The 27572-nt window shown below is 51.0% G+C and overlaps 1 protein-coding gene across 1 annotated transcript in view; it reads right to left on the minus strand.

Annotated features, from left to right (window-relative positions):
- Positions 1-8229: 8229 nt before the first annotated feature.
- The window catches only part of Tbc1d22b (TBC1 domain family member 22B), a 52434-nt gene continuing 33091 nt past the window's right edge, over positions 8230-27572 (minus strand). Inside the window, exons 9-13 of the mRNA XM_032888534.1 lie at positions 18600-18706; positions 17559-17634; positions 14658-14785; positions 14337-14432; positions 8230-9171 (exon numbers count right to left, since the gene is read on the minus strand). Coding sequence (XP_032744425.1) covers positions 9043-9171; positions 14337-14432; positions 14658-14785; positions 17559-17634; positions 18600-18706 — 536 coding nt within the window. The 3' untranslated portion in view covers positions 8230-9042. The remainder of the gene's footprint in view (positions 9172-14336; positions 14433-14657; positions 14786-17558; positions 17635-18599; positions 18707-27572) is intronic.

The following is a 27572-nucleotide window of genomic DNA, read 5'->3' on the forward strand; positions in this document are numbered from 1 at the left end:
TCCTTGGGTTCGTGAGTACAATGACTTTCCCAATACCTTCCTCCCCCGAGCTCTCCAAAGCTATTACTACCCCAGATCCTGCATCAATGAACTGGAACCCCTGATTTCCACCCCACCACCCCCTTTTTTCTTTGGCAGGGTGTGATGGAGGACGAGGAATTCAAGGGCATCCCCCGCTATGCAATGAGTTATGAGGCCAGCCTGGGATATGAGACCGTGTCATCAAAGCAAGAATTGCTTCATAACTACATTTTGATGGTGGCCATAACCATTTTATTTGATTTATAAAACTCTGATCATTTTAAAGTTGATTTGGTCTAGTTACTATTTAGCCTCTCTCTCTCTCTCTCTCTCTCTCTCTCTCTCTCTCTCTCTCTCTCTCTCTTTGCATGACCTCATTTTGTTAATGAATTTTAAAAAATTATACTAGGCAAATCTGTAGAGATGGATCACATTACCTGGGGCTCATCCGGGGGTAGAGAATGAATGGGAATGGCCTTGATGGGGCTGGGGAGAGGATACTCTCCCTCATCTCTCCACCCTGGAGTTTGGTTGTTGTTGTTTAATGTCTGCGTTATAGGTGTTTTGCCTGCGTGTATGCCTCTGAGCCAAGTGGGTGCCTGATGCCTGCAGAAGAAGCCAGTAGAGATTGTTGGATCCCCCTAGAACTGGAGTTCTGGGGTCCTGAGCCATCATGTGGGTTCTGGGAACCAAACCCATGTCCCCTGGAAGAGCAGCTCATCTTAATCGATGTGCCATTTCTCATGCCTGCCGGGGTTTTTTGTTTTGTTTTGTTTTGTTTTTTTTCTTTCTTTTATCTCTGAGGAGGTATGGAGGTGGTTTGTGTGCGACCAGCTCCCTGGACTTGAGAGTGGACTGGAGGCTACTGTAGCACAGTGAGGCAATACAGACTACAGAACCAGGCTGCGTGAGTTCCAATCCCAAGCCTACTATTTACTATAGGTGCTGAGGAAGGTATTTGACTGTTCCACGCCTTAGTTTCCCAACTTGTAAGATGAAAACTGTAGCTAACATTTGCTACTTTGTGGGTTCTTTCTTCCACCCTTCACCACCCATTCAACTCCCTAACACCAGATAGGAGAGAAAAGGAAGGAGACAGAAAGGAAGAGGGACGATACTATTGTTAAGACACTTCCTGTTGATTAGGGGCATTGAGTTTGATCTTTGCCATCAGGATAGATTTCTTCTTTCTTTTCTTTCCTTCCTTCCTTCCTTCCTTCCTTCCTTCCTTCCTTCCTTCCTTCCTTCTCCTTTGCACACAACTACTTAACAAACCAAGACCAGGGGCTGTAGAGATGGCTCAGCAGTTAAGAGCACTGACTACTCTTCCAGAGGTCCTGAGTTCAATTCCCAGCAACCACATGGTGGTTCACAGCCATCTGTAAAGAGATCCGATGCCCTCTTCTGGTGTATCTGAAGACAGCTACAGTGTACTTATATATAATAAATGAATAAATTTTAAAAAAAATAAAAATAAACCAAGACCAATAGCAACCAACCAAGAACCCACCCTGCCTCTCCACCCTCTGAAAATTCCCCAGAATTCCAAATGTCACATAATCACAGAGACTCTCTGCCAATCGGAAAAAAAATCACACCCCTGATGGAGCATGAGGCAAATCACAGTCAGCTGCTGTGGACGTCCTGGAGCAGCCCCATATCCCACACCTGGGACTAAAACAAAAACATATTCTTATCATATTTCTGTTCCGTTTTGTTTTTTAAGAAACAGAAACTCCAAAATTGTCACTACAAAGAGCCATGCTCACTTAGGGAGCTGTTTGGAGGATAAATTCTTGTCAGATGTTGCTGGTCCTTGATAAATACCTTATCACTGTTGGCTACCATTATAAGGCACTGTAGTCTGAGATTCTGCAGTAGCTAACACTAATCCTTATGCTCTATCTCACTTTTATTTATTCTATATTATTATTATTATTATTATTATTATTATTATTAGAGTTGAGGATGAACCCAGAGTCTTGTGCATCCTAGCCAAGACTGAGCCACACCCCGAGGCCTCATCTATGACATTTTTTTAAAAGATTTATTCATTTATTATATATAAGTACACTGTAGCTGTCCTCAGACACACCAGAAGAGGGCATCAGACCTCATCATAGATGGTTGTGAGCCACCATGCGGTTGCTGGGATTTGAACTCAGGACCTCTGGAAGAGCAGTCAGTGCTCTTAGCCGCTGAGCCATCTCTCCAGCCCCATCTATGACATTTCTACCCTCTGTTACACAAGAGACATAAAAATAAGGTTTTTCTCTCTTTAAGCTGGTAATATTATAAAGACATTCCTTAAGCTTTAGACTTTTTAATCTATAAGCCGCATCCGAGCAAGACATGTCTTTGAAAAGCCTAAACCAAGCCGTTCCCTTTTGCGAGCAGGGCTGGGTCACTGGGTTGCAGCTCCCGCTAATGATGTGAATCGGGTTCCCCTGCATGGGGCTCAGGGGAGGCGAGACAGAGGCTTTTTCTTGAAAGACCCGAGCTGGGCAAAAAAGGAGTCTTGATGTGTGTGTCTGAGTCCTGCCTTCTCTTCTTCTCTTGCTTCACACGCCAGCTTTACAAGGGAAGCCTGCATTTACCTATCCTAGAGCTAGGGGGAGGGAGGAGGCAGGCAGACACCTGAGGTTTGTGGAAACTGCAGGGTGACTTCAGGGTGACGTCCTCCTCCCTCTCCCAGGATGAGCCAACCTGTACGTGTCTGGTGGGAGCAGGGAGCTAGGACTGAGGGCTCTCCATTCTGGTTGGATCTACCTTTTATCTGCCTCCTTTATCTTCTATGCCTCTGCACCCGGCCTCTAAATAGAAGATTCAAGCTGAAACATGAGAAATGCCATCTGACATTCCTTTCAGTGGTGCCCCCTGCCAGCCTAGGGCCAGCCGCAATCGAATAGGAAACACTAGACCCCCTGCTAATGCCTGCTAGCGCCGCTATTCCTCTACCTAAACTCTGCTAAGCTGGACACTCCCATTCCACCCAAACTGGAAGCCTGGAGTGGGAGATTTCTAACAGCCAAGCTCGCCCACGGGGTCATGTTTCCGACGAGCTTGAAAATGAACAGGAGGCGGAACACAGAGATGAACTCACTCACAATTACTGTTGAGAAAAGCACAAATAGAATGATGGAAAGCCGGCCCCGAGACGGCACAAAGGAGTGACTGTCACTTAAGAGGAAAAGGAAGGAGGAGCTCTCCACAGTCTGTGAGCTGCCCCCTCTCAGCACTCCACCTCTTACTCTGTGCTGACACCCTGCAAAGACACCGACTGAACTAATTGCTCTGTCTACACTGTCTCCAGTGCTCTTACTCTGAGGTGAGGATCAGGGCCTCTCTGGCAAAGGGAAGGAAGCCTTTGGTTTCAAAAGGGAACTGTTTTATTGACTGACTGACTGACTGACAGACCAAGATCAGAGTCTCATGTAACTCAGGCTTGCCTTCGATTTCCATACATAGCTGAGGATAGCCTTCCACCTCTGACCCTCCACCCTCCTCCTCTAAGTGCTAGGGTTACAGGTGTGCACGGCCCCCTCTGGTTTATACAGTGCTGGGGTTCAACACCCAGCACCTCTTACATGAGCCTTGGGTAGGAAAATATCTTAGAAAACCAGAGGCGTGTGTGCGGGCGAGTGCACGCGTGTGTGAGTGTGGAATCTGCTTCAGACAACTTGTGTATTCAATGCTGCTCTATGCAAACAGAGCCGTATGATATTTCTGACTCCTTGCACCGAGCTCATCTTGTAAGGACTCATAATGAATCAAGTATCTTCCATGCTGGAGGTATCTGTAATCAATAATTAGGCTGGATATTTTAAAACGAACTCCGTTCAGTATATAACTATGCCGTTCCTTTTCTGGCTGGTGCCTGGCCAAGACATCCATCAGCTTGTCAAGGGTCAGCTTCAAGTTCAAATCTTTACTGCACGTTGGATTTTACTAAGAAGGGATGGGGTGGGGGTGGGGGTCAGTGAGAACCCAAAGTCGGTGATGGCGGCCTTGTTTCCCTCCCCTTCAGTGCGAGCTTGGAGCTGTTTATCTCGCAGGTGATACAGTTATCAGTGTCAATGTCAAATGCAGGCATGACATGATTTAATAGCTGGATTAGATCATCCTGAGCTGGGGCTATCTAGAGACTGCAGAAGCCACTTTGGGTGTAGCTCCCTTGTAAGGTTTTTATATGGTACACGCAAAACCTTAGGTTTGATCCCTGGTACTGAGATGGGGGGGGGCGACGGGTAGAGATGAGGAAGGAAGGGGAAAAGAAAATAGGGGAGAAGGGAGAGGAAGGGAAAGAAAAGGGAGGGGGAAAGGAAGGGAGGGAGGGAAGGAGAGAGGGAGGGAAAGAGGGAAGGAGAGAGGGAGGGAAAGAGGGAGGGAAGGAGGAGGGAAGAACAGAGGATGGGAGGGAAAGGAAGGAAGAATGAGTTAGAGTTATGGCTATCTCAAGGAAAGACAGAGACTGGAGAGTGGCCTGGCAACTCCCGCCCAAGGGTGGGAGAAAGGAGAGAGGCTGGTACCGGCTCAGGGCAGACAACATGCAGACCTCAGCAGGTTCCAGAAGAGTTCCAGAGCCTTCAGCCTTCAGGACCAAGGGTCCCAGAGTCCAGGGCTGCTGCTATCCCAATGCCTGAGACCCACCCACAGGGACTATAACATAAGAGGGGATTCTCAGAGACCTACAAAGGCACCAGATCCCCTGGAGCTAAAACTGCAAGCAATCGTGAGCCCCCATGTGGGTGCTGGGAACCGAATCCAGGCCTTCTGTAAGGTCAGGGAGCTCCCGTAACCCCTGAGCCAGCCCTCCAGCCCCACTCTCTTGTCCGAGTCAAAGATATTCGGAAGAGATTTCATGCTCTCCATAAACGAAGACTAGAGATTTTTCGATTACACACTCGTTTAGAAATCTGTTATTCCGAATCACTGGATCACTTGGTTAAATTGTATCAAGCAGAGAAAATGCCCATGGTTTTTTTTTTTTTTTTTTTTTTTTTTTTTTTTTTTTGGAGCTGGGGACCAACCCAGGGCCTTGCGCTTGCTAGGCAAGCGCCTACCACTGAGCTAAATCCCCAACCCCTGCCCATGGTTTTTTAATAAAAGTTAAGCTCTAAATTTAATTTTGAGGTCAATTGGATCTTGAGGTTAAATTATCTTCGTGTGGTTCTGATAAAGTCTTCTTTGTAAACATTCTTTTTGTTGTTGTATTTGAGTTTTTTTCTGTTTGGCCTTTTTTGTTTTGTTTTTGTGACAGAGACAGTGTCTCTCTATAGCTGTGGCCGTCCTGGAACTCAGCAGACCAGGCGGGTGGAGCTCAGAGGTCCACTGCTGTCCAGCACAAATATTCCTATTGAACCCTAATACTTGGGGTTGTTTGTTTTTTGTCCTCCACTGTGGCAGACCCTCGGCAGATGGCTGCCTCAAGAAAGCTAATCCTCCAACCTCCCTGTAACTCGGTGTGAGCTATCATAGACTCTATTCTGCCTCCTGAGCTGTAGGGGGTAATAGTGTGGGACAGCTTTCTGGAAGTTTCCTTAAGACATACAACTGGTGGGCTGGAGAGATGGCCCAGGGATGAAGAGGGCTCATTGCTCCTCTGCTGGACCCAAGTCCACTTCCCAACACCCGTACCAGACAGCTCCCAGGTACCAGTAATGTCAGCTCCAGGGGATCGGATGCCCTCTTTTGGCCTCAGAGGGCACTTACGTGTATGGCAGACACAGACACACACATAAAAATGAGTAAAAACATTTTTTTTTCTTTTCTTTTTTTTCAGAGCTGGGGACCGAACCAGGGCCTTGCGCTTGCTAAGCAAGCGCTCTACCACTGAGCTAAATCCCCACCCCCACCCCCCAAAAAAACATTTTTTTAATTACAAAAAAAATTTAAAAACTATGATCAATCACCAAAAGGTCCTACTGAAGGCAGGTTGCCAGTGGTCAACGGTGTGGGGAATGTCAGTTCCACACACACCTTTGCTCTCTGTGGTGGCTGGAGACACTAACCAGGCAAACTGGGGGAAGAGCCTGCATGGTTCCTGACCCTGCTGCTGTCCTTGGCTCTGGGCTAGTTTCCTTTATGAACAATGGGTGCACGCCTGTAACTTCAGCATTTGGGAAGCTGAGGAAGAGGAGGAGGGGGAGGAGGAGGGGGAGGAGGAAGAGGAAGAGGAGAGGGAGAAGGAGGGGGGGGGAAGAGGAGGAGGAGGAGGGGAAGAGGGAGAGGGGAGAGGGAGGAGGAAGAAGGGGAGGAGGGGGAGGGGAGAGGGAGGAGGAGAAGAGGGAGAGGGAGGAGGAAGAAGGGGAGGAGGGGGGGAGGGGGGAGGAGGGAGAAGAGGAGGAGGAGGAGGAGGATCAGGTGCTCCAAGCTATCCTCAGCTACTTAGTGGGTCTGGGGCCAGGCTGGGTTACAGAAGACTCTGTCTTTCATTCAGAACTGAGCGATGAAGGTTTTACTTTAGGGACTAACCAGGTCTGACTCTGAATAGCTTTTGGGATTCAGTGGGTTCAGGTGGTAGGGCTTATAGGCTCACCTGACTCGCCTGAGCCATTCCTCTAGCAAGAAGTCTAAGTTCACCTTCTTACCTCCTTTGTCACCGTGTGGCCATGTGAGACCAGGAGCTCTGCCGAACAGCAGCTGAGGAAGCAGGGTACTTCACTCCGCACACAGTCTTCTGCCTGGTGTAGGGACTCGGCCTCTGTTCGTGTCCCCTGCGAATGCTGCTGTCCTATACAAGGCTTGACTCATTTTTTTCTAAAGATTTTATTTATGTATGCATGTCTCTTTAAGAATGTATGTTACATGAGTCTGTCTGTCTATGAATATATGGTACGTGAGTCTGTGAGTCTGTCTATGAATATAGGCTAAACGAGTCTGTCTGTCTGTGAATATATGCTACATGAGTCTGTCTATGAATATGGGTGCTGGGAAGTACAGTAGGCACTCAACCATTGAGCCATTTCTCTAGCCCTTGACAATCCCCCCACCCACAAACAAACAACAAAACAAAACCAGGAAACAAAAAGCCACTTCACGGCAGGCTCCATGAACTCAGAACAGAAGCTCATGATGGAGGAGGAAACACCGTTTATTTACAGTCCATTCACTTTATCCACAATTTCCCATACAAACATAAAACTAAAAAAATAAAACCACCACTTGGGAACACAAGTCTGTCTTTGCTCAGTCTGCTGGAGGGGGGTCTCGAGTCCTCGCCTGTGAAAGAGGAGGCGACTGAGGCACAGGGGCGGGTGGGGGGTGGGAAGAACGCCTGAGAAACAGCCTGGCTGCGGGAGCTAACTCACGGGGGTGAGGTGTGGCCTGAGGTGGAGTGACACAGGAAGTGTCACCCTGGAAACACTGCCTGGCACCCCAGGGGACAATGGCTCCTGGCTTCCATCCTCCCCATCCTCCACCACCAAACACTGGCCCGGGGCCTCCATCTCCTGAGCTGCGGGGTGTGATGGTGGCAGTAGGGGACACTTAATGCCACTTTCCAGGAAGAGCTCCCGGCCTTGGGGACATACAGGGACCCCTTCTCTTGGCACCAACTTGTCAGCCAGCTCTGTCCTGACCACAGTGCTGACCTACGTTGAGAAGATCAAGGCTGGGGCCACAAAACCTGAGGGAGGCCTCTGACTCGTCCTTCCTGGGGTGGGGAGAGGGGTGAGGCCAGCGGAGCTCGGCAACGGAGGACAGAGCAGGTCTTCCTCAGAGGCCAGCGGAGGGGTGGGGAGTAAGGGAAGAGAAAGAAGGCGGAGACACTGACTGATGACCATCTGCTGGCCACACCCTCCAGCCACTCTACCTGGCCCCACCCCTCCCTTAAGCCACCTGTGCTAAAGGCCTAGCTTGCTTTCACTTGTCAACGCACGCTATAAATATAAAATCATATCTGCTGCAAAGAGGACATAGATTTGTACACCTTTACCCATATACATAATGACACAATTTATACATAATATCTTGGAGGGCTTCGCCCTGGAAAAATGGTTCAAAGAGGTGGTTAAAACGGAACAAAACAACCTTCTTTCTCCCTCCCCTGCTGTGGTCCCTTGAGAGGGACCGTCAGACGCTTGGTCCTTGGGGTCCTTCCCAACCGGTTCTGATGGGTTAGTCTGGACACAAATTCAGACATGTGACAAAATGCTGATGGGCTTGTACACACACACTTGCACACTCACAGTCATGTGCACGCACGCACGCACATGCACACATATACATACCCACACTCACATACACACAAACACACGCACAAACACGCACACACACACACACACACACACACACACACACACACACACACACACACACACACGGGAACAGATAACCATTGAGGAAAGGACAAACGTACTTCCCAGCCCTTGAGTGCAGGCCTCTCCTCAGGGTGATGAACGTGGCTCTCCTCTGCCTGAGGAGGAAGGGCTCACTCACTGGGTCACTGGCTCAGCTGGGACAGGAGGAGGAGGAGGAGAAGTGAGGGGGAAAAGGCAGAGCAGGGAGTGTTCTGAAAACAAAGTGTCTCTGACCAGTGACCAGATCAATCTGAGTCACAGAAGCAACAGCACAGAGCCTAACACCCTATGCCTTGGGCATATTAGAAAATGTGTGTTTTCCTTGTTTAAAAAAAGAAAGTAAAAGAAAACATCATCAGCTGGTTCCTGGGCAGAGCTGGCAGGTGAGTATGGACAATGGGGGGCAGACCCAGGGCCTCCCCTTCTTTTGTCCAGTGTCTTCCAGGGAAAGAGAACTCTCCCTTTCCCTCTGCCCTCTCCCAGAGCCCGGCCCATCCACACGGCACAGAATACTGACAGTGGTCCCAGATAGACATCCCGAGACAAAGTGACGGATGCTGGGAAGTTAAGACCTGGGTGGTGGTGGTGGTGGCTGCGGTGGGGGGGCGAGCTTTGTACAGCAGGAGTGGTTCCTGGCCGGGGTCCACGACTTGCACGGTGGCCACAGTGATGAAATTGCCATCAGAGATGGGGCAGTCTGGGTCCCCAGGAGAGACAGCACCTATCGGCGGTAGTGGTTGGGGGCGTCCGCAAACATGTACTTGAGTCTGTAGGCCTCAGCCAGCAGCAGCCCGATCTCCTCGTTGCCCCAGTGGATCGTAGGCAGGTTCTGCAGCAGCATGAGGAGGCCCTGCAAGGCAAGGAAGGCCTTTCATCCCTGCAGTCTGTGGCTGGGGAGGTACCTCCTCCAGGACCATGCAAGCCCCGAAGCCCAGCCTTCGGCCTCCTAAGAATCATGTCGCCCCGGGCCCCTTGTTCAGTTCAGGAAGTCTGAAAACCCTCACAGAGAGACCTCTGAGACACTACCTCGGCCTCTGCACATGCTGGGAGCCGAGGGTGAAGACGGTACAGACAGGAAGTCACCACCTGCTTCCGGCCACACAGGCCCGCTCTTGCAGCTGCCATTTTGTCCCTATGTCTGCTTCTCAGCTGTACTTTGTTGTTTTGTTTTCTTATATTTCTTTCATTCATTCATTCATTCATTCAACTTATTCAGAGTTGGGATATTTGTTCTTACCTTTTTAATTGTAAAAAGATTCATCCTGGGGGCTGGAGAGATGACTCAGGGGTTAGGGGCACTGACTGCTCTTCCAGAGGTCCTGAGTTCAATTCCCAGCAACCACATGGTGGCTCACAACCATCTGTAATGGGATCCGATGACCTCTTCTGGTGTGTCTGAAGACAGCTACAGTGTACTCACATTCACAAAAAGATTCGTCCTGGGGCTAGCGGGAGAGCTCAGCTGGTAAAGTGCTCCGGTGAGGAGCAGGAGTCCCAGGACTGCAGGAGTTGGAGACAGGATAATTCCTGGGCCTTGCTGGCCAACCAGCCTCACCGATATGGTGAACCCCTTCTCAGTGGAAGAGCCTGCCTCAAGAGACAAGGTGAGCTGGAGACGTGCTCAGAGACCCTTGCTATTCTCCCAGATCTGGGTTCCAGTCCCTACTCACAGAGAGGCTTAAAACCATACAACTCCAGTTCCTGGGATACAACAACGCCCTCTCCTGGCCTCCAACAGGTTCCAGGCACACACGTGGTACAAGACAGACATGCAGGCAAAACACTCATACATGTAATGTAATAAATTTTTAAAGAGTAGAGCCAAGTGCGGTAGTGCATGCCTTTAATCCCTTCCCACCCCCAGGCGGATCTCTGTGAGTTCAAGGCCAGCCTGGTCTACAGAGGGAGTTCCAGGCCTTCATGAAGAGCCACCCACCACGCTGTAACCTTCTTTGGCTTTGCTTGTTCTCCGTGGGATGTGTGCTTGTGCGTAGACTGTGGAGGTCAGAGGGCACCCTGCAGGACTAGGTTCTCTCCTTCTACCGTGTGGACACCGGAGTTTGAACTCAGGTTGTCAGGCTGGGCGGCAACACCTTCACCTGCTGAGCCGTCTCACCCACTCTCTTCCACACCCCTTCTTACTGGAAAACTCTAGTATTTCTATAATGATTCTATGCTTTTGTGTAACCTGTAAACAAAACCAACCAACAAGAGTGGCCCAGCTCGGGAGTAGGACACTTTTTCTGCGATGGGAGCCATTCTGACCTCTAACTCTAGCTTTAGTACATGCTTTCCAGGCACTTCTGAATAAATTCTATCCCTAGTCTAGCACTCCTTCCTTTTCCCTCCTCTCTCATGGAAAGAGTATTGGCTGTGAAGAGCCGCTCTGCCACCTGGTGGCAGAGACTGGAACTGCAGCTCTCCACCCCTGCCAGTTCCCTGTCTCAAAAAGTGGGAACCAATCTTCAGATAAAGATGGAGAAACGGGGGCTGGAGAGATGGCTCAGCGGTTAAGAGCACTGACTGCTCTTCCAGAGGTCATGAGTTCAATTCCCAGCAACCACATGGTGGCTCACAACCATCTGTAATGAGATCTGGTGCCCACTTCTGGTCTGCAGTCACATATGCAGACAGAAAGCTGTACATAAAATAAATGAATAAAAAAAAAAAAAAAAAAAAAAGATGGAGAAACGGAATGACCATGGCCAAGGGGCAGAGGTGCTGGTCACAAGTCAGGTGTGCTTAGCCAGGGGGACGGAGAGACACTGCCAGAATGACACTGAAGATTGTCTACAAAACGGTTCCTAAAGCAGAGTTCAGAGTCAGGTGAACCCACACAGGGTGAGCCTGTCTGTAGGGCAAGCACTAGGGGAAGCCCCATGTCCTTTTAGTGAAGAAGGCCATGGGGCCCAGGCTGCAGAACAGGGCCAGGCTTAGGCACGATGGAACCCAATCATCTCCAAGGAAAGGAAACTGCTGCCACAGGTGAGAGAAATGCCGCCACAGATGAGGGAGGCCCCTGGACGTCAGGTGGACCCGGCTGTGTCGCAAACCTTCTGACCAGGTAAGCACGTCGTAATGAGAGCATCCACCCCACAAGGGCCAAGCGTGGTCTTTCATGTCCACCCTGTCTGTCCTTCTGACCAGGTAAGCACGTCGTAATGAGAGCGTCCACCCCACAAGGGCCAAGCGTGGTCTTTCATGTCCACCCGGTCTGTGACTTCCTGAGTCAAAGAGCCCAGTGGTTCTGCCCAGTGCACTTGGGGATCTCCTGGGGGCTTCCGGATCCCTTAGTGGCTGCTTCCGTTTACAGCCTGGAGTATCTGCCTTTCCCATGAGCATCCTCTGATCCCAGGGCTCCCTAACCTGTCAGAGCAGGGTTCAAACCGGCCCCTCACCAAGAGTCTACATAGGACCTGCACTTAGGCAACGGTCCACAATGGCATCCTTGAGGCGAGGACGGATTTGTTTGCACCGCTCTGTGGCTGAGGCCTAAGATACTCGTGGCCTTGCACTGTCTCACTGTAAGAACTCTGACCAGCCCAAGCCTGCCGATACACACCCACACTTCTGCACTCTGCCAGTTTTAGCCCAAGCCTGCTGGTACACACCCACACTTCTGCACTCTGCGAGTTTTGGGGGTGGGAGGTGGAAGGAGGATAAAAAGTTCAGGGTCGGGGTTGGGGATTTAGCTCAGTGGTTAGAGCGCTTGCCTAGGGAAGCACAAGGCCCTGGGTTCAGTCCCCAGCTCCGAAAAAAAAAAAAAAAAAAAAAAAAAAAAAAAAGTTCAGGGTCATCCTCAGCTACATGGTCAGTTCGAGGCCAGCCTGGGCTACATGAGACCCTATCTATAAATAGATAACAAAGCCTTGACTCTTTCTCCTCTAAGAGCGACACTGTAGAGGGCATCTCCAAAACTCTTGTGTAGGGCAGAACCGAAAGCTTCCCCAAGACAAAGAAACCCCACTGCCTCTCCTATTCATCTCTTTTATGCATCGAAGGGACAGTGATCCCTAGCCTCGGGCGCCATGCCCCTGCTCCTCCAGATCAGCAAAGAGCAGCTGAGCCGATGCACCCTAGAGTTTCCCGCAGCAGAGCGACCAGCCTTTGCCTGGGTGCAGGTGAAGACAGAGCTAAGAGCTGCTCAGGCGGTGGGGGAGCCGTCTGTCGCCTGCCGTGGTCTGGCAAAGCTAGCACACTTCTGGATTTCTGGATTTTGGAGATGTTTCCCCCATCCCAGTAGCTGGCGCATCACTGCCCACAGGAGGGTTGCCAGTTTCCCAGGGGCACAGAATTCAGGGCTTCCCGTTTGACAACTACCTTTGGGAAGTCTTCCCCCAATCCCCGCCTCCATGGCCTGCCTCGATGGTGCACTCTGTCAAAGGGTCAGGACCAGAAGCCATGGTTGCCTGCAGGGTTGGCCTTGTTTACTGTTCCAGGGTTAGTCCTGGCTCAGGAGAACTGAAATCCACCTTAATGCTGTGAGCTTGGTGCTTAACGGTGGAGTCTGACTCCCTGTTGGGTTGGGACCAAAAGTTGATGCCCCTACCATTCCCAAAGAGTGAGCAGTGCAGGCCAGGGCTGAGACACGCAGAGCCAGACTTTAGGACCAAGGCTGCTGACATGGTGGGGAAGGGGCAAAAATTCACCTCTCAGATAAACCCAAGGTCTCCCCACAACCCAGCTCCTAGGGTAGTACACTCTCCTCACAAGGGAGGCCTAATTCCCAGCACTACAATAAGCGTTGTGGACATTTCGGCCCTCACGGCTCTTGCATAATCCCTCCCCGAGAGTCCCACTTGCTTATCTGCTTCCTCTAGGACCTGAACTTGCAGCCAGTGGGTTTCCCAGGCCTCCAGCTGCCCACTCAGATGCCCTGCATTCCCAGGGCTCAGGCCTGGCAAACCAGGCCCCACTTGCTTTTGCAAACAGCGTCTTACTACTGAGCCGTCTCCCCTACCCCTAATCCAAGGCTTCTAAGTTCATGTGTTTAGTCCACCCTGTCTCCTAGAAGCTGGACCACAGCAGAACCTTTGTACATTTATCTGTGTAGTCATCTCCGTTTGTGGGCATAAAGCTCTTCCTCTTCTATAGCCCAGGCTGGCCTCAAACTTGCAACATAGCTAAAGGTATACTTGAACCCCTAACCTCTCCCTCAAACTTCCCCGAAAGCTGGGATTACAGTGTATAGCACACCCAGCTGACATTTCAAATTCAGAATTCTCAGCACCAAAGCCCTGGTCTCCCTACACACCTGCCCCTCAGCCTCCATCCAGGGGTCATTCTGGTCCATCTCTCTCTGTCACAGCCCATCATAGAATCCCAGACTGTGGGTACAAAAGACCCCAAACATGGCCACACACGCCTCTGCTATCACTGCCCATGCCCAAGCCCCTCGGAGAAGCAGAGTAGTCTTTAAGAGTACATCCACTCCATGCCTAAGGCCTGCCGGGAGCGACCATGGTGCTCACAGCCACTTCCTGCCTCTGCCTTAGCTGGCTCTGCTCTTCCACTGCCGCCTGCTTCACAACCCCTCAGCCCGGCTGACTTAAAGCGTCTGGGCCAGCCATCCCCTCTGCCCTAGAGGCCACGTGGCCTGCTCCATGACCCTCCTCAGGCCTTTGGTGAGCTCATCCCGACTGCTCCGGGTGAAGCTGCAGCCTCCCCTCCCGCCGCTAAGGATCCACAGAGGTTGCTGGGCCTTGCGCAGTGTGTACTTATCCCCAGCGTCTCTGTAGGCCCCTGCGCCTTTGTCTACTGCCCGTCTTCCCTCAGCACGGGGCTGTGTGGGAAAGGCCCTCTGCCTGTTTCACTTCCCAGGATGTCCTGGGCCTCCATGGTGACTCACAGAGCAGGCTGCAATCAACACCTGTCAGTGAGTGAACGAGGGATCTGCACAGCCACTCTGCAGCCACTCTGCAGCCACTCTGCAGCCCTTCCTGCACAAAGACCCTTCCCACTGGGAAGACCCTAGGGCCCAGGCGAGCGTCCGCAGCCGCACCTCTGCCCACTTACCTGAAAGTCTTCCTCATCCAAAATCTCCTTCCTCCACTTGATCAAGAAGGCGGCGCACACGTAGAGATGGAAGTGCGAGAAGCCTTCGGGCTCAGACTGAGAAAGAAAGGAAGAGTCAGGCGGGCCTCCGAGCCCCCACTGTGAGCCTCTCCCTTCCCAGCTACCTGCACCGGGGAAAGCCTGGCTAAAACCCCTTATGTGACAGGGATGGGCTTAAGAGACTTCCAGAGGCCTCAGCAGACACAGGATGAAGGTGGGCAGGGAGGCTGCACAGGGTGTCGGGCCCAGCAGGGCTGGCTGAGAGGCAGGGGCCGCCCATACCTGGTAGGTGTCCCACAGGCGGATGGTGCAGCGCAGGGGCAGCTCCCGCATCAGCAGGTTGTTCATCCACCGGAAGGCAAACTGCAGGTACTCCACCTCGTACCTCCTGAAGTGACTGTGTACCTGCTCTGAAAGTGGCACCAGGTCAGAAGCCACGAGCACGGCCAGGAGCGGGCTCTGTTTCTTACCAGCCCCTCCCCCGTGGGCTGACCTTGGACCCCAACATCTCAGTCCTGCTCGTGGCTGAGGTCAGCACGTGGTGCACGGCGTGGCGCACGGCGTGGCGCACGGCGTGGCGCAGGGCACGCCATCATCCACCAAGCCATTCCCAGGTGCCCGCTGCCATCCGGGGGCCGCACTGGCCATGAAGACATGAGGTAAACTTGGCTGCAGAGCCTAATTACTCTTCAGGGCAGGGCCAGGAACCCTGGAGGTCACCTTGCCCAGCTCCCTTCAGCATCCCTGACAGGTGGCCAGCAGAGGTGGCTTCTCTCTTGTAGGAGGGGACTCACCAGGAGATTATTCTGCAAATTCGGTTGAAACTAGCTGCCGCCTGCCACTTGGCTCCTGCCCTGTGTAGCGCCCTGAGCCAGCTGGCCTGGCCTGGTCCCCTATCCTGCATGAGGGGTTGGAGACTAAGGCTCGATGGGTTTCTGTTCCTGATGCTTTAAGACGCATTTGTACTGAATGACATGTAGGCGTGTGTCTGCGTGTGGGCGTGTGCACAAGAGTGTCAGAGGCATCAGAGTCCCAGGAGTTACAGACAGCTGTGAGCCACGCCATGTGGGCGCTCAGAACTGAACGTGGGTCCTCTGGAAGAGCAGCAAGGGGCTTGTGACCCACGACCCACCACTCCAGCCCCGCTGATGGTTTTAAATCACCATCTTCTCATTTATAAAATGGGACAATCAGAGGCCAGCAAGACGGCTCAATGAGTAAAAGCATAGGCCACCAAGCCTGATGACCTGACCCCTGGAACCCATCTGACTGAAAGAGGTAATGGACCTCACACCATTCCACGTGGTGGCGTGTGTGTACCCCTCCCCAATAATTTTTTCCTTTCGAGTTTTATTGAAGATAACCCCTCACACTTCAGAGGACTCTGGGGAGGAAAACTGAGAAGGCCAATCTGTAAAACAGTGACTGACTGCTCAGTCCAGGGCTTCAAGAGGAGCAATGGTTGCTTAGGGGCTGGAATTTAAGGCCTGGGGGCTGTTGAACAGCTGTGGGGTTGTTGCTGTTGTACGGTCTTTGTAAAGAAAGCGCATAAGGTACAAGAGTGTGCTACACATCTATATAGTGTATGTGGGGTGTGTGTGAGGGGTGTGAGGGGTGTGTGTGGTGTGAGGTGTGTGTGTGTGTGTGGAGGTGTGCGTGTGTGTGTGTGTGTGTGGGGGTGTGTGTGGTGTGTGGGGTGTGTGTGTGTGGTGTGTGTGTGTGTGGGTTTGTGTGTGTGTGTGTGTGTGTGGTGTGTGTGTGTGTGTGTGGTGGGTGTGTGTGTGTGTGTGTGTGTGTGTGGGTGTGTGTGTGGGTGTGTGTGTGGGGTGTGTGTGTGTGTGTGTGTGTGTGTGTGTGTGTGTGTGTAGTCTTGTGGAGGTCAGAGGACAGCTTGCAGTAGTCCGTGTGTCTGTCTACCATGATGATCAGGTGGGCAGGCTTGGGAGGAAGCATCTTTAGCCCAATGAATCAGCTCCACAGCCCAGTGTACACATATTTTAAAAACCCCACTATTTTTAATCTTCATGCCTTTATTTACCTAGGCCAGAAAAAGAAAAAGGAGGTAGACAGCAGAAGAAACCACTGTCTGTGCCATCTGGAATCCACCTGATGACCAGCCCTGGGGGCCGCTGAGTTCCCCAAGAGGACAGCATGCACCCTATACAAGGCTCAGGGGACTGACAGCCCAGTATGGAGCCGGCGGCTAGGCAGTGGTAAGGCCCGGAGGGAGAACAATCCATTTACCACGCACAGAACTACTGTGAGGGGCACGTGAGGGAGAGCAGCAAGGTCCTAGGTCGTGGAAAGATGAGGGAGCCAAGACAAACCAAGGATGTTCCCACGACCAAGAGAACCTGGGAAAGTGAGAGACCCAACTGTGCAGGGGACGAGGGATGGGGCAGGAAGTCCCACAGCAGAGGGCGAGGACACCAATGTTTGGTGCAGTCTTGAAGGCGCTCACTGGCCTACAGGATCTCTGGTCACAGGGCCCCTGCTAGGTCCACACTGCAGGGAAGATTAACTCCCAACCTCCTCTGTCCGTCTCTCTGGCCACAGTGTCCTTGTCACTAGGGCTTTCTAAGGTCTTCCTAGGGCCTGACCAGAGCTGGGAAGCTCCACTCCTGTAAGCACCGCTCTCCCCAGATCTCTGCCTCCCAGGGAGCCCCCCCAGGTCCTAGCAGGGTGTTCAAAGTCCCACTAGGGTGTCAGCCAGGCTCGGGAGCCTGTGTCAAGCCAGGGATCGGACGTGACGGGCAAGGTCAACTCACAAACTGGATACAAAAGGCAATGAAGGGGAAGTCACTGGAGCTCTGGAACAGAAGGGCACAGCCAGAACACTGCTGGGAAACCCTCACAGGATGATGGTTTGAAAGCACAACAAGCAAGAGAATGTAAGTCCTTCCGGGAGGAAGGTGTCGAGAGCAAATGGCTGGACCTGGGCTGCGGACTGGGAAGGGGAGGGGAGTGACTGGGGCAGAGCTGTGGGGGAACTGAGAGCTTGGTGATGGAATGAGGTAGACAGACCTGGGGAGAGCTCACAGCCTTCCTGCTGAGCCGTGAAGATAGCATTGCCAAGGCAGCGTCACTACAAGGACAGGCTGGGGAGGGAGCGGGGAGGACCAAGTTTCAAGCTGAGGTGGGACCGCACTGGGCTACTGCTGGAGTTCTGTCCTCTTGACCTACCATCGATCCGGCTGACGAGCTCTTCCAGTGCTTTGACCTTCTTCTGGATCCCTGGTTGTGCAAACGTGTAATTATCCTGCGAAGGACACAGAGCCTGGGGTGAGCAGTGTCCAAACCAGCCACAGCTAGATAGAGCTCAGAGAGACTTAGGCTGCTCTGTCGTTACTGCTGGTGTGTGTGTGTGTGTGTGTGTGTGTGTGCGCGCGCGCGCGCGCGTGCATGCATGTGTGTGTGTTACACAGACCAGGGAGATGTCAGGTATCATTCCTCACACACAGTTCACCTTGCTTCTTAAGACCCTGGCATCTCCTCAGTGCCATCGCCACCGTCCCTGAAGCATATTTAAAAGTATGCCGGGGGCTAGAGAGGTGGCGCAGTGGTCAAGAGTGCATATGCTCCTCCAGAGGACCCCCTATGGTTCCTAGCGGCTCACAACTACCCGAGACTCCAGACCCCAGCGATCCATGAAAGCTGCACGCATGTGCACACACCCACACACGGGGTTAAAAATAACATAAACGGGCTGGAGAGATTAACAGTGGTTAAGGGCACTGGCTGCTTTTCCAAGAGGACCTGAGTTCAATTCCCAGCAGCCACATGGTGGCTCACAACTGTCTGTAACTCTGGTTTCAGGGGACTCAATACCTTCACATAAACTGATACACATGCAGGCAAAACACCAATGTCCATAAAATAAAAATAAGTAAAATATCTAAAATACGTGTGTGTGTGTGTGTGTGTGTGTGTGTGTGTGTGTGTGTAGTAGAAACGTATTTTCAAAGTTCACCAATGCTAACAGCCAGTAACTGTGTTTGGAAACAAAGGATTCCTAGAACGGCAGCATGTGGTGAAAGGCTGGAGGAGCCTGACCCACAGGATCTGGGTACACAGCAGGGGGGAGGGGTCCTCTCTGGTGACTGCTAACAGACAGGCAGGGGAGCGCTGGCGGGGGTGGGGCGGGGGTTCCCCTCACACGAAGGGCAGTAGGGAGTAAGTGGGCCCGGCCAGCGGGCGGGCCCGGCCAGCGGGTGGGCGGCTCACCTGGATCCCATCTAGGAGCTTGCTCATGCACCAGAAGCTGTCGGCCTCAATGCTCCGCAGCATGTCCTGAGACAGGTTGGTCACGTCGAAGTTCTCCACATCCTCTTCTGCAAAACAGAAGGTGAGGAAAATCCAGAGGCCTGGTCTAAAAACGGAGAGAGGGGCGTAGGAACCCCCGCCTGCCGTGGGGTTCTTCAGGCCCGAGAGGAACACGGGGGCAAGCCTGCCCTGCTGTTTGAGTGTCTCAGAACTCCCAGGGATCTCAGGGCACCGACTGGGCTGTTCCTCGCTCCAGCCCAGCGTACCTCAGTCTCCTTGGAGTTCATGATTAGATTTTTTTTTAAAAAAGACCACTCAGGACTTCTGATCAATAAGCTATAATATACCCAGCTCAACCCAGGAACAGCCTAGAGAAATTCTGGTTATAGACGCTCAGTGAGCTGTCTACACATTCACAGGAACCTGGGTCAGAGCCCCCTGCTCTGCAGAACGGTGGACTCCCTGAGCGTGGGCATCAGACTTGGTGCACGGATGGAGGAAGGTGAGTCAAGTGCGTGGGTGCCTCTGGGACTTAATTCCATCGTGCTGGTATTTCCTACTTCTAGAGGATGCTCACACACACACACGCACACGCACACACACCGTTGTGTTGACAAATGCTCTCGTGAAACACCCTCATTTTTCTATCACCATCTTAGAGGCTCTGTAAGGCCATACATATATCCACAGCACACAGAAGGACACCAGGAGTTACCAAGTGTCCATTAAGCTTGAGCACAGGGCCTCTTCCAGAGAGGAACACGAACTTGGAAGTGAGTGTGTGTGAGTGTGAGTGTGTGTGTGAGTGTGTGTGTGTTGACATAGCATGTGTGTGATCAGAGGATAACTTGTGGGAGCCAGTTCTCTCCTAACATGTAGATCCTCTTGGACTCGAATCCTCAGTCTCACTTGGCAGCAGGCACCTTCACCCACCCGCCCGCCTCACCTGCCCAGGAACTGTTTTGCTCTAGCTTATATGAACGTCAAGGGCTATTTAGAGACAGACAAGAGACAGAGAGACAGAGGCTGTGGAAGGCCATGGAGTGCTGGGTCAGAAAAGCTAGGCTGTAAAGGATCAACAGCCGGGGTCCACATATACAAAATAATAACCTCCCCGCCTCGCGCACAGTAGGCACACAGATTACTCTAGATGAGGCTTATCGGGACGATAAGGTTTTAGAACGATGCAGAAGGCACGCCAAAGCTTCAAGGGAAAAGAGCGAGGAGGAGGAGTATTCCCGCAGATGCTGTGGCCGTGCAGTATCCACGAGTGCCTCCACAAACCGGGGCGGGAACAAAACACACACATCGCCGGCGCACTGTGCCTTTAATAAAGGGGGAATGAAGGGTTTAAGGTTTGCTGTACCTTTAAAAGCTGTCACAGGGGGCATAATTTTTATAGCGTTCCCTTTTTTGTTGGGAGGTGGGGCACACTGACTGCAGTTGCCTTTTATCGCCGAAGAATGAGGACTTTGTGAAGTAATGGTAACCTTGCGGAAAGGGAGAACTCTGGTGCCACATAAAAATCCAATTGGGAGATCACATTAAAAAAAATATGATGGGGCTGGGGATTTGGCTCAGTGGTAGAGCCCTTGCCTAGGAAGCGCAAGGTCCTGGGTTCAATCCCCAGCCCCGAAAAAAAGAAAAAAAAAAAAAAGAAAGAAAGAAAAAAAAAATGATTTCTCTCGCTTAGGAATCATGCAGTGCTTTTGGGGTGGCCATATGCATCATTTAAACTAAGCCAGGCCCTAAGACTCCATTCAGAGATCTCTTATTGCTTTAGGTTACATCTCTAGGCTCTTCCCAGGCTGATGTGCCCACCCCCAGCTCAGTCCTGCACGGGCGGCAGCCTTCAAAGTTACAGTCGCAAATACTGTCCTATGGACCAATACTGTCCTGCCGAACCGATCCCTCGTGAGTAGCCTCCGCCAATCCCACGCATTTCCCAGAGGGAAACGCAGAGCTCCGTAGTTTTTTGTTTTGTTTTTAATTTTTTACCTTTATTCTATTAATTTTTAAATTTATCTTTTTATTTAGGTTTTACTTGATATGTATGAGTGTTTCGCTTGTATGTATATATGTTCACAATGTGTGTGCCTAGTGGCCACAGTAGTCAGAAGAAAGGCATGGAGTCCTTTAGAACTTGAGTTACGGAGGACCGTGAGCCACTGTGTGGGTGTTGGGAATTGAACCCAGGTCCTCTGCAAGAGGACAATGCAAAGCAAGGCTGCTCCACATGGCTGAGCCATCTCTCTAGCCTTCGTTCACCCTTATTCTGTGGGCATTTTGCCCACACGTGCATCTGTGCAGGCACCACATGGATTCCCTGGGACTGGAGCTACAGACGGCTGTACGCTGCCACATGGGGCCTGAGAACTGAGTCTGAAGGAGCAGCCGGTGTGTGCGGTGCGTGCGCCATCTCGGCAGGGCGGTTTTCCTCTCTAGCGGTGCACACGTGTGGGAAGGTACACGTGGCGGGCAGGGAAGGTTCTCCCCTTCCACCCTGCCGAGGTGGGGTCTCTCAGTCCTGCCTTGTTACATACCCCAGGTTGGATGGCCAGCAAGCGTCTGGTAGACTCTGCCTACTTTCCCCTCCCACAGAAGGCGACCTGGGGTTAGCGGCCTTTGATGTGGGTCTGAGTGTCCACACTCACTCGGGAGGCGGACCCTGCTCAGTCATCTTGCAGGCCAATACTTCTTTAAAGTTTAATGGTTTTTATTATGTTTATTATTAGTTTGTGATACTGTTTTGCTACTCAGTCAAACCTACTACAATCCTCCTGCCTCTGCCTCCCAAGAGCTGGATTACAGATGTGTGCCAGCCTTCTAATAAACCTTGGGGGTTTTTTCAACCTAGGCACGTAGCGTTCCAGAACTCTGTACGCAGGACTGGCAACTCACTGAGCAGACAACCAAGACAAAGTCTCCTGAGGACGGTGGGGCAGAGCTGTCCTTCCAGACCCTACAGCCTGTGCTGCCTCCTGGCTGTGCCTGGCTCTGTCTCTCTGGGTGACCACCACCAGGCCAGTGTCAGGGGACAACGTACGGGCAACCTGAGACGCGTCAGCAACCGTGCTGATGGGGAACACGCACCCTGTGGCTCTGGGCTGGGACTCTTACAACATTACGTAAGGAGTGAATATGCTCCTGTCTTGTTTGGGCCACGATGTTTGCTCTCTATTGTTTGAAACCAGGTCGATTCTGCAGGGATAAACCTTCCATGCCAAAGTATATACCTCAAAAGTCAAATTTTAAAGATTTTTTTTAATATTTTTTAATTTTTTTTTATTTATCTAATGTATATTACAGATGGTTATGAGCCACCATGTGGTTGCTGGGATTTGAACTCAGAACCTCTGGAAGAGCAATCAGTGCTCTTAACCACTGAGCCATCTCTCCAGCCCAAAAGTCAAATTTTAAAGGTTTTTGTTCTATTTTATCTTAGTGCACGTGTGTATGTGTGTAAGTGTGTGCGTGTGAGTGTGTGTGTGTGTGCACGTGTGTTTGTCACAGTGCTCATGTGGCGGTCAGAGGACAACTTGTGGGAGTTGGTTCTCTCCCTCTATCCTATGGGCCCTGGGAATTGAACTCCCGTCATAATGCTTGGTAGCAAGCTCCTTCACCTACGGAGAGCCATCTCCAGCCCTGATGGCCAGTTTTCTGCCCTTAGCTCTTGGTTCAAATAAGAAAAATCACGTTTAACTATGAGGAGTCAGGAGCTGAGCCAGGATCAACGGGACTACAAGGGAACCGTATCTGGGAGCCTCAAGATGGGGAGCTGTGATCAGTCACGGACCTTTGGCATTCACGGATGGCAGGCTAGCTCACTGCACTTCCTGGGGTGGGGGTGGGATAGCTCACTGCACTTCCTGGGGGTTGGGGGATGGGATAGCTCACTGCACTTCCTGGCGGGGGGATAGCTCACTGCACCTCCTGGGGTTTGGGGGGTGGGATAGCTCACTGCACTTCCTGGGGCTGGGGCATGCATAGCTCTTCCTCTGCCTGCTGGGAGGTCAGGGTTCACACACTCCTCAACTGAGCTGAGCACACGGGCAAAAAGCAGCAGAGAGGGAGGCGCGGGCTCTGAAGGGCTTCATTCACATAAACAATCTGCTCAGAAGGATCATTAACCGTCCACTTGAGGAAACTCCACACATAATTGAAGCTCAACGGGGAGAGCACGCCAGCCCCTCTGTCCCAGGCGAGGGCCTCATCTTTGGTTGTCATGACGAGTGTGTGGCTGCCAGGACTGACTGCTGGGAGTGAGTTTAAGGGGTTTTTATGGCTATTTTAAGAGGCGATGCATCCAAAAGGGAGAAACCAAAAAGCTCTTTATGAAAACAAAATTGCCCACTCTGGGCTCGAGGAGAACATGGCTATTGATTAGCTGATAAAATACACTGGGCTCTGCTCCACTCAGCCGCTGACTTTGCTCAGAACCCCAGAGCGATCAGTGGAACAGGAGCCTGGAACAGTCTGGAAGCTCTGAGGAGAACCAGCTCACCGGCCCAGGCGCTCCCCAGGGGCCCTGAGAGGTCCCAGGGCAGTCCCAGCTTCTGTGATCTGACAGGACTCAACACTCCAAGCCCTCGGTGGTGACGAGGCCTCAGGCCTTCCCAGAGCCTCCCATGGCCGTTCCCCTCCCGTTCTGCCCTGAAATCACACTCATAAGAATCCCCTGCACAGGCCGAGCATGGTGGCACACACTTTTAATCACAGGCAGGTGAATCTCAGTGAGTTTGGGGCCAGCACTGTGGTCTACACTGCAAGTTCCAGAACAGCCAAGGCTACAGAGTGACACCCTGTCTGAAGGAAAAAAAAAAAAAGAAAAGAAAAGAAAAAATGCAGGAAAGAAAAGAGAATCCCTTGCCTAGTATTTCCCGTCACAGGGGTACCCCTGGGGCTGGGGAGCTGGCGCAGAAGGTTTAGCACCCGCAGTGCAAGCATGAGTGCTGGAGTTTGGACCCCAGCGGACACAAGAAAGTCAGACCCTCGACAGTGGACATCTCTAACACCGGCACTGACTGGTGGAGACTGAATTTCTGAAGCTCAGTGGTTGGCCAGCCTAGCTGAATTGTTGAGCTTCAGGTCCACTAACTGACCCTGTCTCAAAGCAACCCCTGACCCACCTCCTCCCAAAGAAATCAGAAGCCACTGGAATCAGCCAATGCTGATATCTGTCCTCTATGCATATATGCACCAACGCCTGCACACATGTACAAATACTATATACACATGTACATACACTATACACACATGTACATCTACTATACACATATGTACACCTACTATACACACATGTACATCTACTACACACATGTACATACAGTATACGCAGATGTACATCTACTATACACACATGTACATACACTATATACACATGTATATCTACTATACACATATACATCTACACACATGTACATCTACTATATACACGTGCACATACACTATACGCACATGTACATCTACTATATACATGTACATCTACTATACACATATGTACACCTACTACACACATGTACATACACTATACGCACATGTACATCTACTACATACTCATGTACATACACTATACGCACATGTACATCTACTATACACATATGTACATCTACTATACACACATGTACATCTACTATACACACATGTACATCTACTACACACATGTACATACACTATACGCACATGTACATCTACTATACACATGTACATCTACTACACACATGTACATACACTATACACACATGTACATACACTATACACACATGTATATCTACTATACACATATACATCTACACACATGTACATCTACTATATACACGTGTACATACACTATACGCACATGTACATCTACTATACACATGTACATCTACTATACACACATGTACATACACTATACACACATGTATATCTACTATACACATATACGTCTACACACATGTACATCTACTATATACATATGTACATCTACTATACACATATGTATATCTATTACACCTGTACATACACTATACACACATATACATCTACTATACTACACACACATGCACATCTACACACATGTACATACACTATACGCACATGTGTATCTACTATATACGCATGTACATATACTATACACATGTACATCTACTATACACATGTACATCTACTACACACATGTGCATCTACTACACACATGTACAAATACTATACACACATATACACACACTATACATACATGTATATCTACTACACACATGCACATCTACTACACACATGTACATCTACTACTACACACATGTACATCTACTATACATACATATACAAATACTATACACACATGTACAAATACTATACATACATGTACATCTGCTGTACACATATGTACAACTACTATACACACATATACATCTACGATACACACATGTACAAATACTATTCACACATGTACAAATACTATACACAACTAAGAAAAAAACAAATAACCATATATTTAAAGAACTAAATAAGAAAACAGTTTTGTTTTGTTTTGAGACAGAGTCTCACTATGTTGCCCAAGTTGGTTTTGACCTGAACTCAAATAATCCACCTGCCTCAGCCCTCTGAGGAATGAAGACTACAGTTCTGCACTGCTGGCTTCCTGGGCCCAGTTCCAGGTGGTTGGAGGGCCATACAAACACTGCTGGACTTAGTCACCTGACAATCTCATGCCAGAACTTGCTGACAACAGACAAGACCATGAGGGCACAAACCTTTCAGCACATACAGAAAAGGTAGAGAGACCATATGGCTAAGTCAGGAAGCCAGGGCCTGCCAATCAGAGTGCTGACTCTTAGCTCAGAAAGACACATGAGGTCTGCGGGGTAGCAGCGTGGGACAGCTTAGGCATATAGGAATGACAACACAGCCTGGTGCACTTACATTCAGAAACCTATGCTTGGGCTGGAGACATGGCTCAGCGGTTGAGAGCACTTGCTGCTCTTGCAGAGGTCCAGAGTTCACACACACACACACACACACACACACACACACACACACACACACACACACACACACACACACCAATACTGAGGCACTGGAGAGATGACTCAGTGGGTAGGAGCGCATGCTGCTCTTGCAGGGGTCACACGGGGCAGCTCACAAGTGTCTGGAGCTCCAACCCTAAGGGATCCACTCCTCTAGGCTCCACAGGTAACTACACTCATGTGCGCACACACACACACACACACACACACACACACACACACACACACACACACACACAAAAAATATGTCTAAAAATGCCAACAACCCTCCAGGTCTTCTCGACTACCCTGAGGGTCTATTGCTACTATGTAGCTAAGATCACTATGAGGTCAGCCTTTGCGCACTGGATGGAGGACCCTTGATCATGGGATTCAGGGTACATAACCTAAGGCTTCTTTCTTTTTTTTTCTTTCCTTTTCTTTCTTTTTTTTTTTTTTTTTTTTTTTTTGTTTTGTTTTGTTTTGTTTTTTCAAGGTTTCTCTGTGTAGCCCTGGCTATCCTAGAACACGCTTTGTAGCCCAGGCTGGCCTCAAAGTTCCGTCTGCATGCATCACCACTGCCCAGCCCTTCTAAGGCTTTCTAAAGATCTGCCACAGAGACGGTGGTGCTCACCGCTCAGGGGAGGAGGATCAATCTCCTACACAGTGACTTGACAAGTCGTACCTGCCACTGGGGCACTCACCCCCTCGGTGTCAGGAAACCCTGCAGTGGGCTCTCCAGGGGGCACTCACATAAATGGTGCCACTCAGCTCAGTCCTGCAGCTGTCTTTAAGCAGCGGGTGATGGGGGGGCCTCACACGCTCCCTGCCTGCCTGTCACACCTGAGGCTGCCACTTAAAGGACAAGCTCAGTCCCAAGCGGGCGCTTGTCAGAGAGAAGCCCGAGCTCAGGCAGACGAATCGGTGTGGAGCAGGGCCTTGAGGTCCGTGAATCACTGTCGCCTCTGCAGTGTTTGGACAGAACAGACCTGGGGACCCCTCTGTTAGCTCCCTGCCGCCTTACTCTGGGACCGTCTGCTCCTAGGACCAGCCTGCACCGTCTCTTTGGTCTCTTTGCGGTTAGTTCCACATGGCCGGTCAGCCGTGACCTCCCAGACCCCTCAGAATTAGTCCACTGAACGGAAGCTCCCGAAGCAGCAGTGAACCTGGCCCGCCTGCTCCCACAGCTCTCCTGCGCACCCCTCTCTAAGCTATTTTGACAGGGATGATGTAGCTCAGGAGGGTGTGGGTCACACTGCTTCCGTACGTCTGAGGAGAAGCCCGATCTTGAGCTGCAAGAATGGGGGCTGCACGTTCTTCCACAATGTTTAGAAGCCATCTCAAAAGAGTGTTGTAAAATCCAGGAGACCGTGGAAGCTGTCTTAACACTGGAGAAGAACCGGGTCCTCTCAGATCTTCATTCTCTGGGCTCTGTCCAAACCAACCCTCATCTCTTCTTAGAAACCACTTCCTGGATGGGGAGGTGAAGCTCATCACAACGGGCAACCGCCTGCCCAATGTCCACAGGCTGCCTAGTCGGGCCAACAAGCACACAGTGGCATGCCCCAGCCACCTCAGCACTTCCTCTAACAAGTCCCTCTTAGCATGTCTAGGTTGTCTCCTGGCCTTCTAAGGAGTCCCCTGCTTTGCTCTGTACCAGCCGCCTCAGGACCTTTCACGACAGCTTTGTAACCACCTTTGGGCTGCTTCCAAGACTTGGACCAAGTTAAAAATGAAGCTTTTTAAAACAGCAAGCAAGCAAAAAATAGCTCAGTGTACATGGGGCCCCTTGTAAGGCAGGGAAGGAGAGGTCATAAGGGCTTCTGAGGGGCTGGGGATGCTCTGAGTGCTCCTGTGGGGCTGGGTGTGTGTGGGCCCGAGTGACAGGTGGATGCATCCACGTGTGTAAAAGAACTCAACATAAGGTTAAAGAAGCAAACAGAAGGGCCAG

The sequence above is a fragment of the Rattus rattus genome, chromosome 18 (assembly GCF_011064425.1).
Source record: "Rattus rattus isolate New Zealand chromosome 18, Rrattus_CSIRO_v1, whole genome shotgun sequence".
NCBI classification, from domain to species: Eukaryota; Metazoa; Chordata; class Mammalia; order Rodentia; family Muridae; genus Rattus; species Rattus rattus.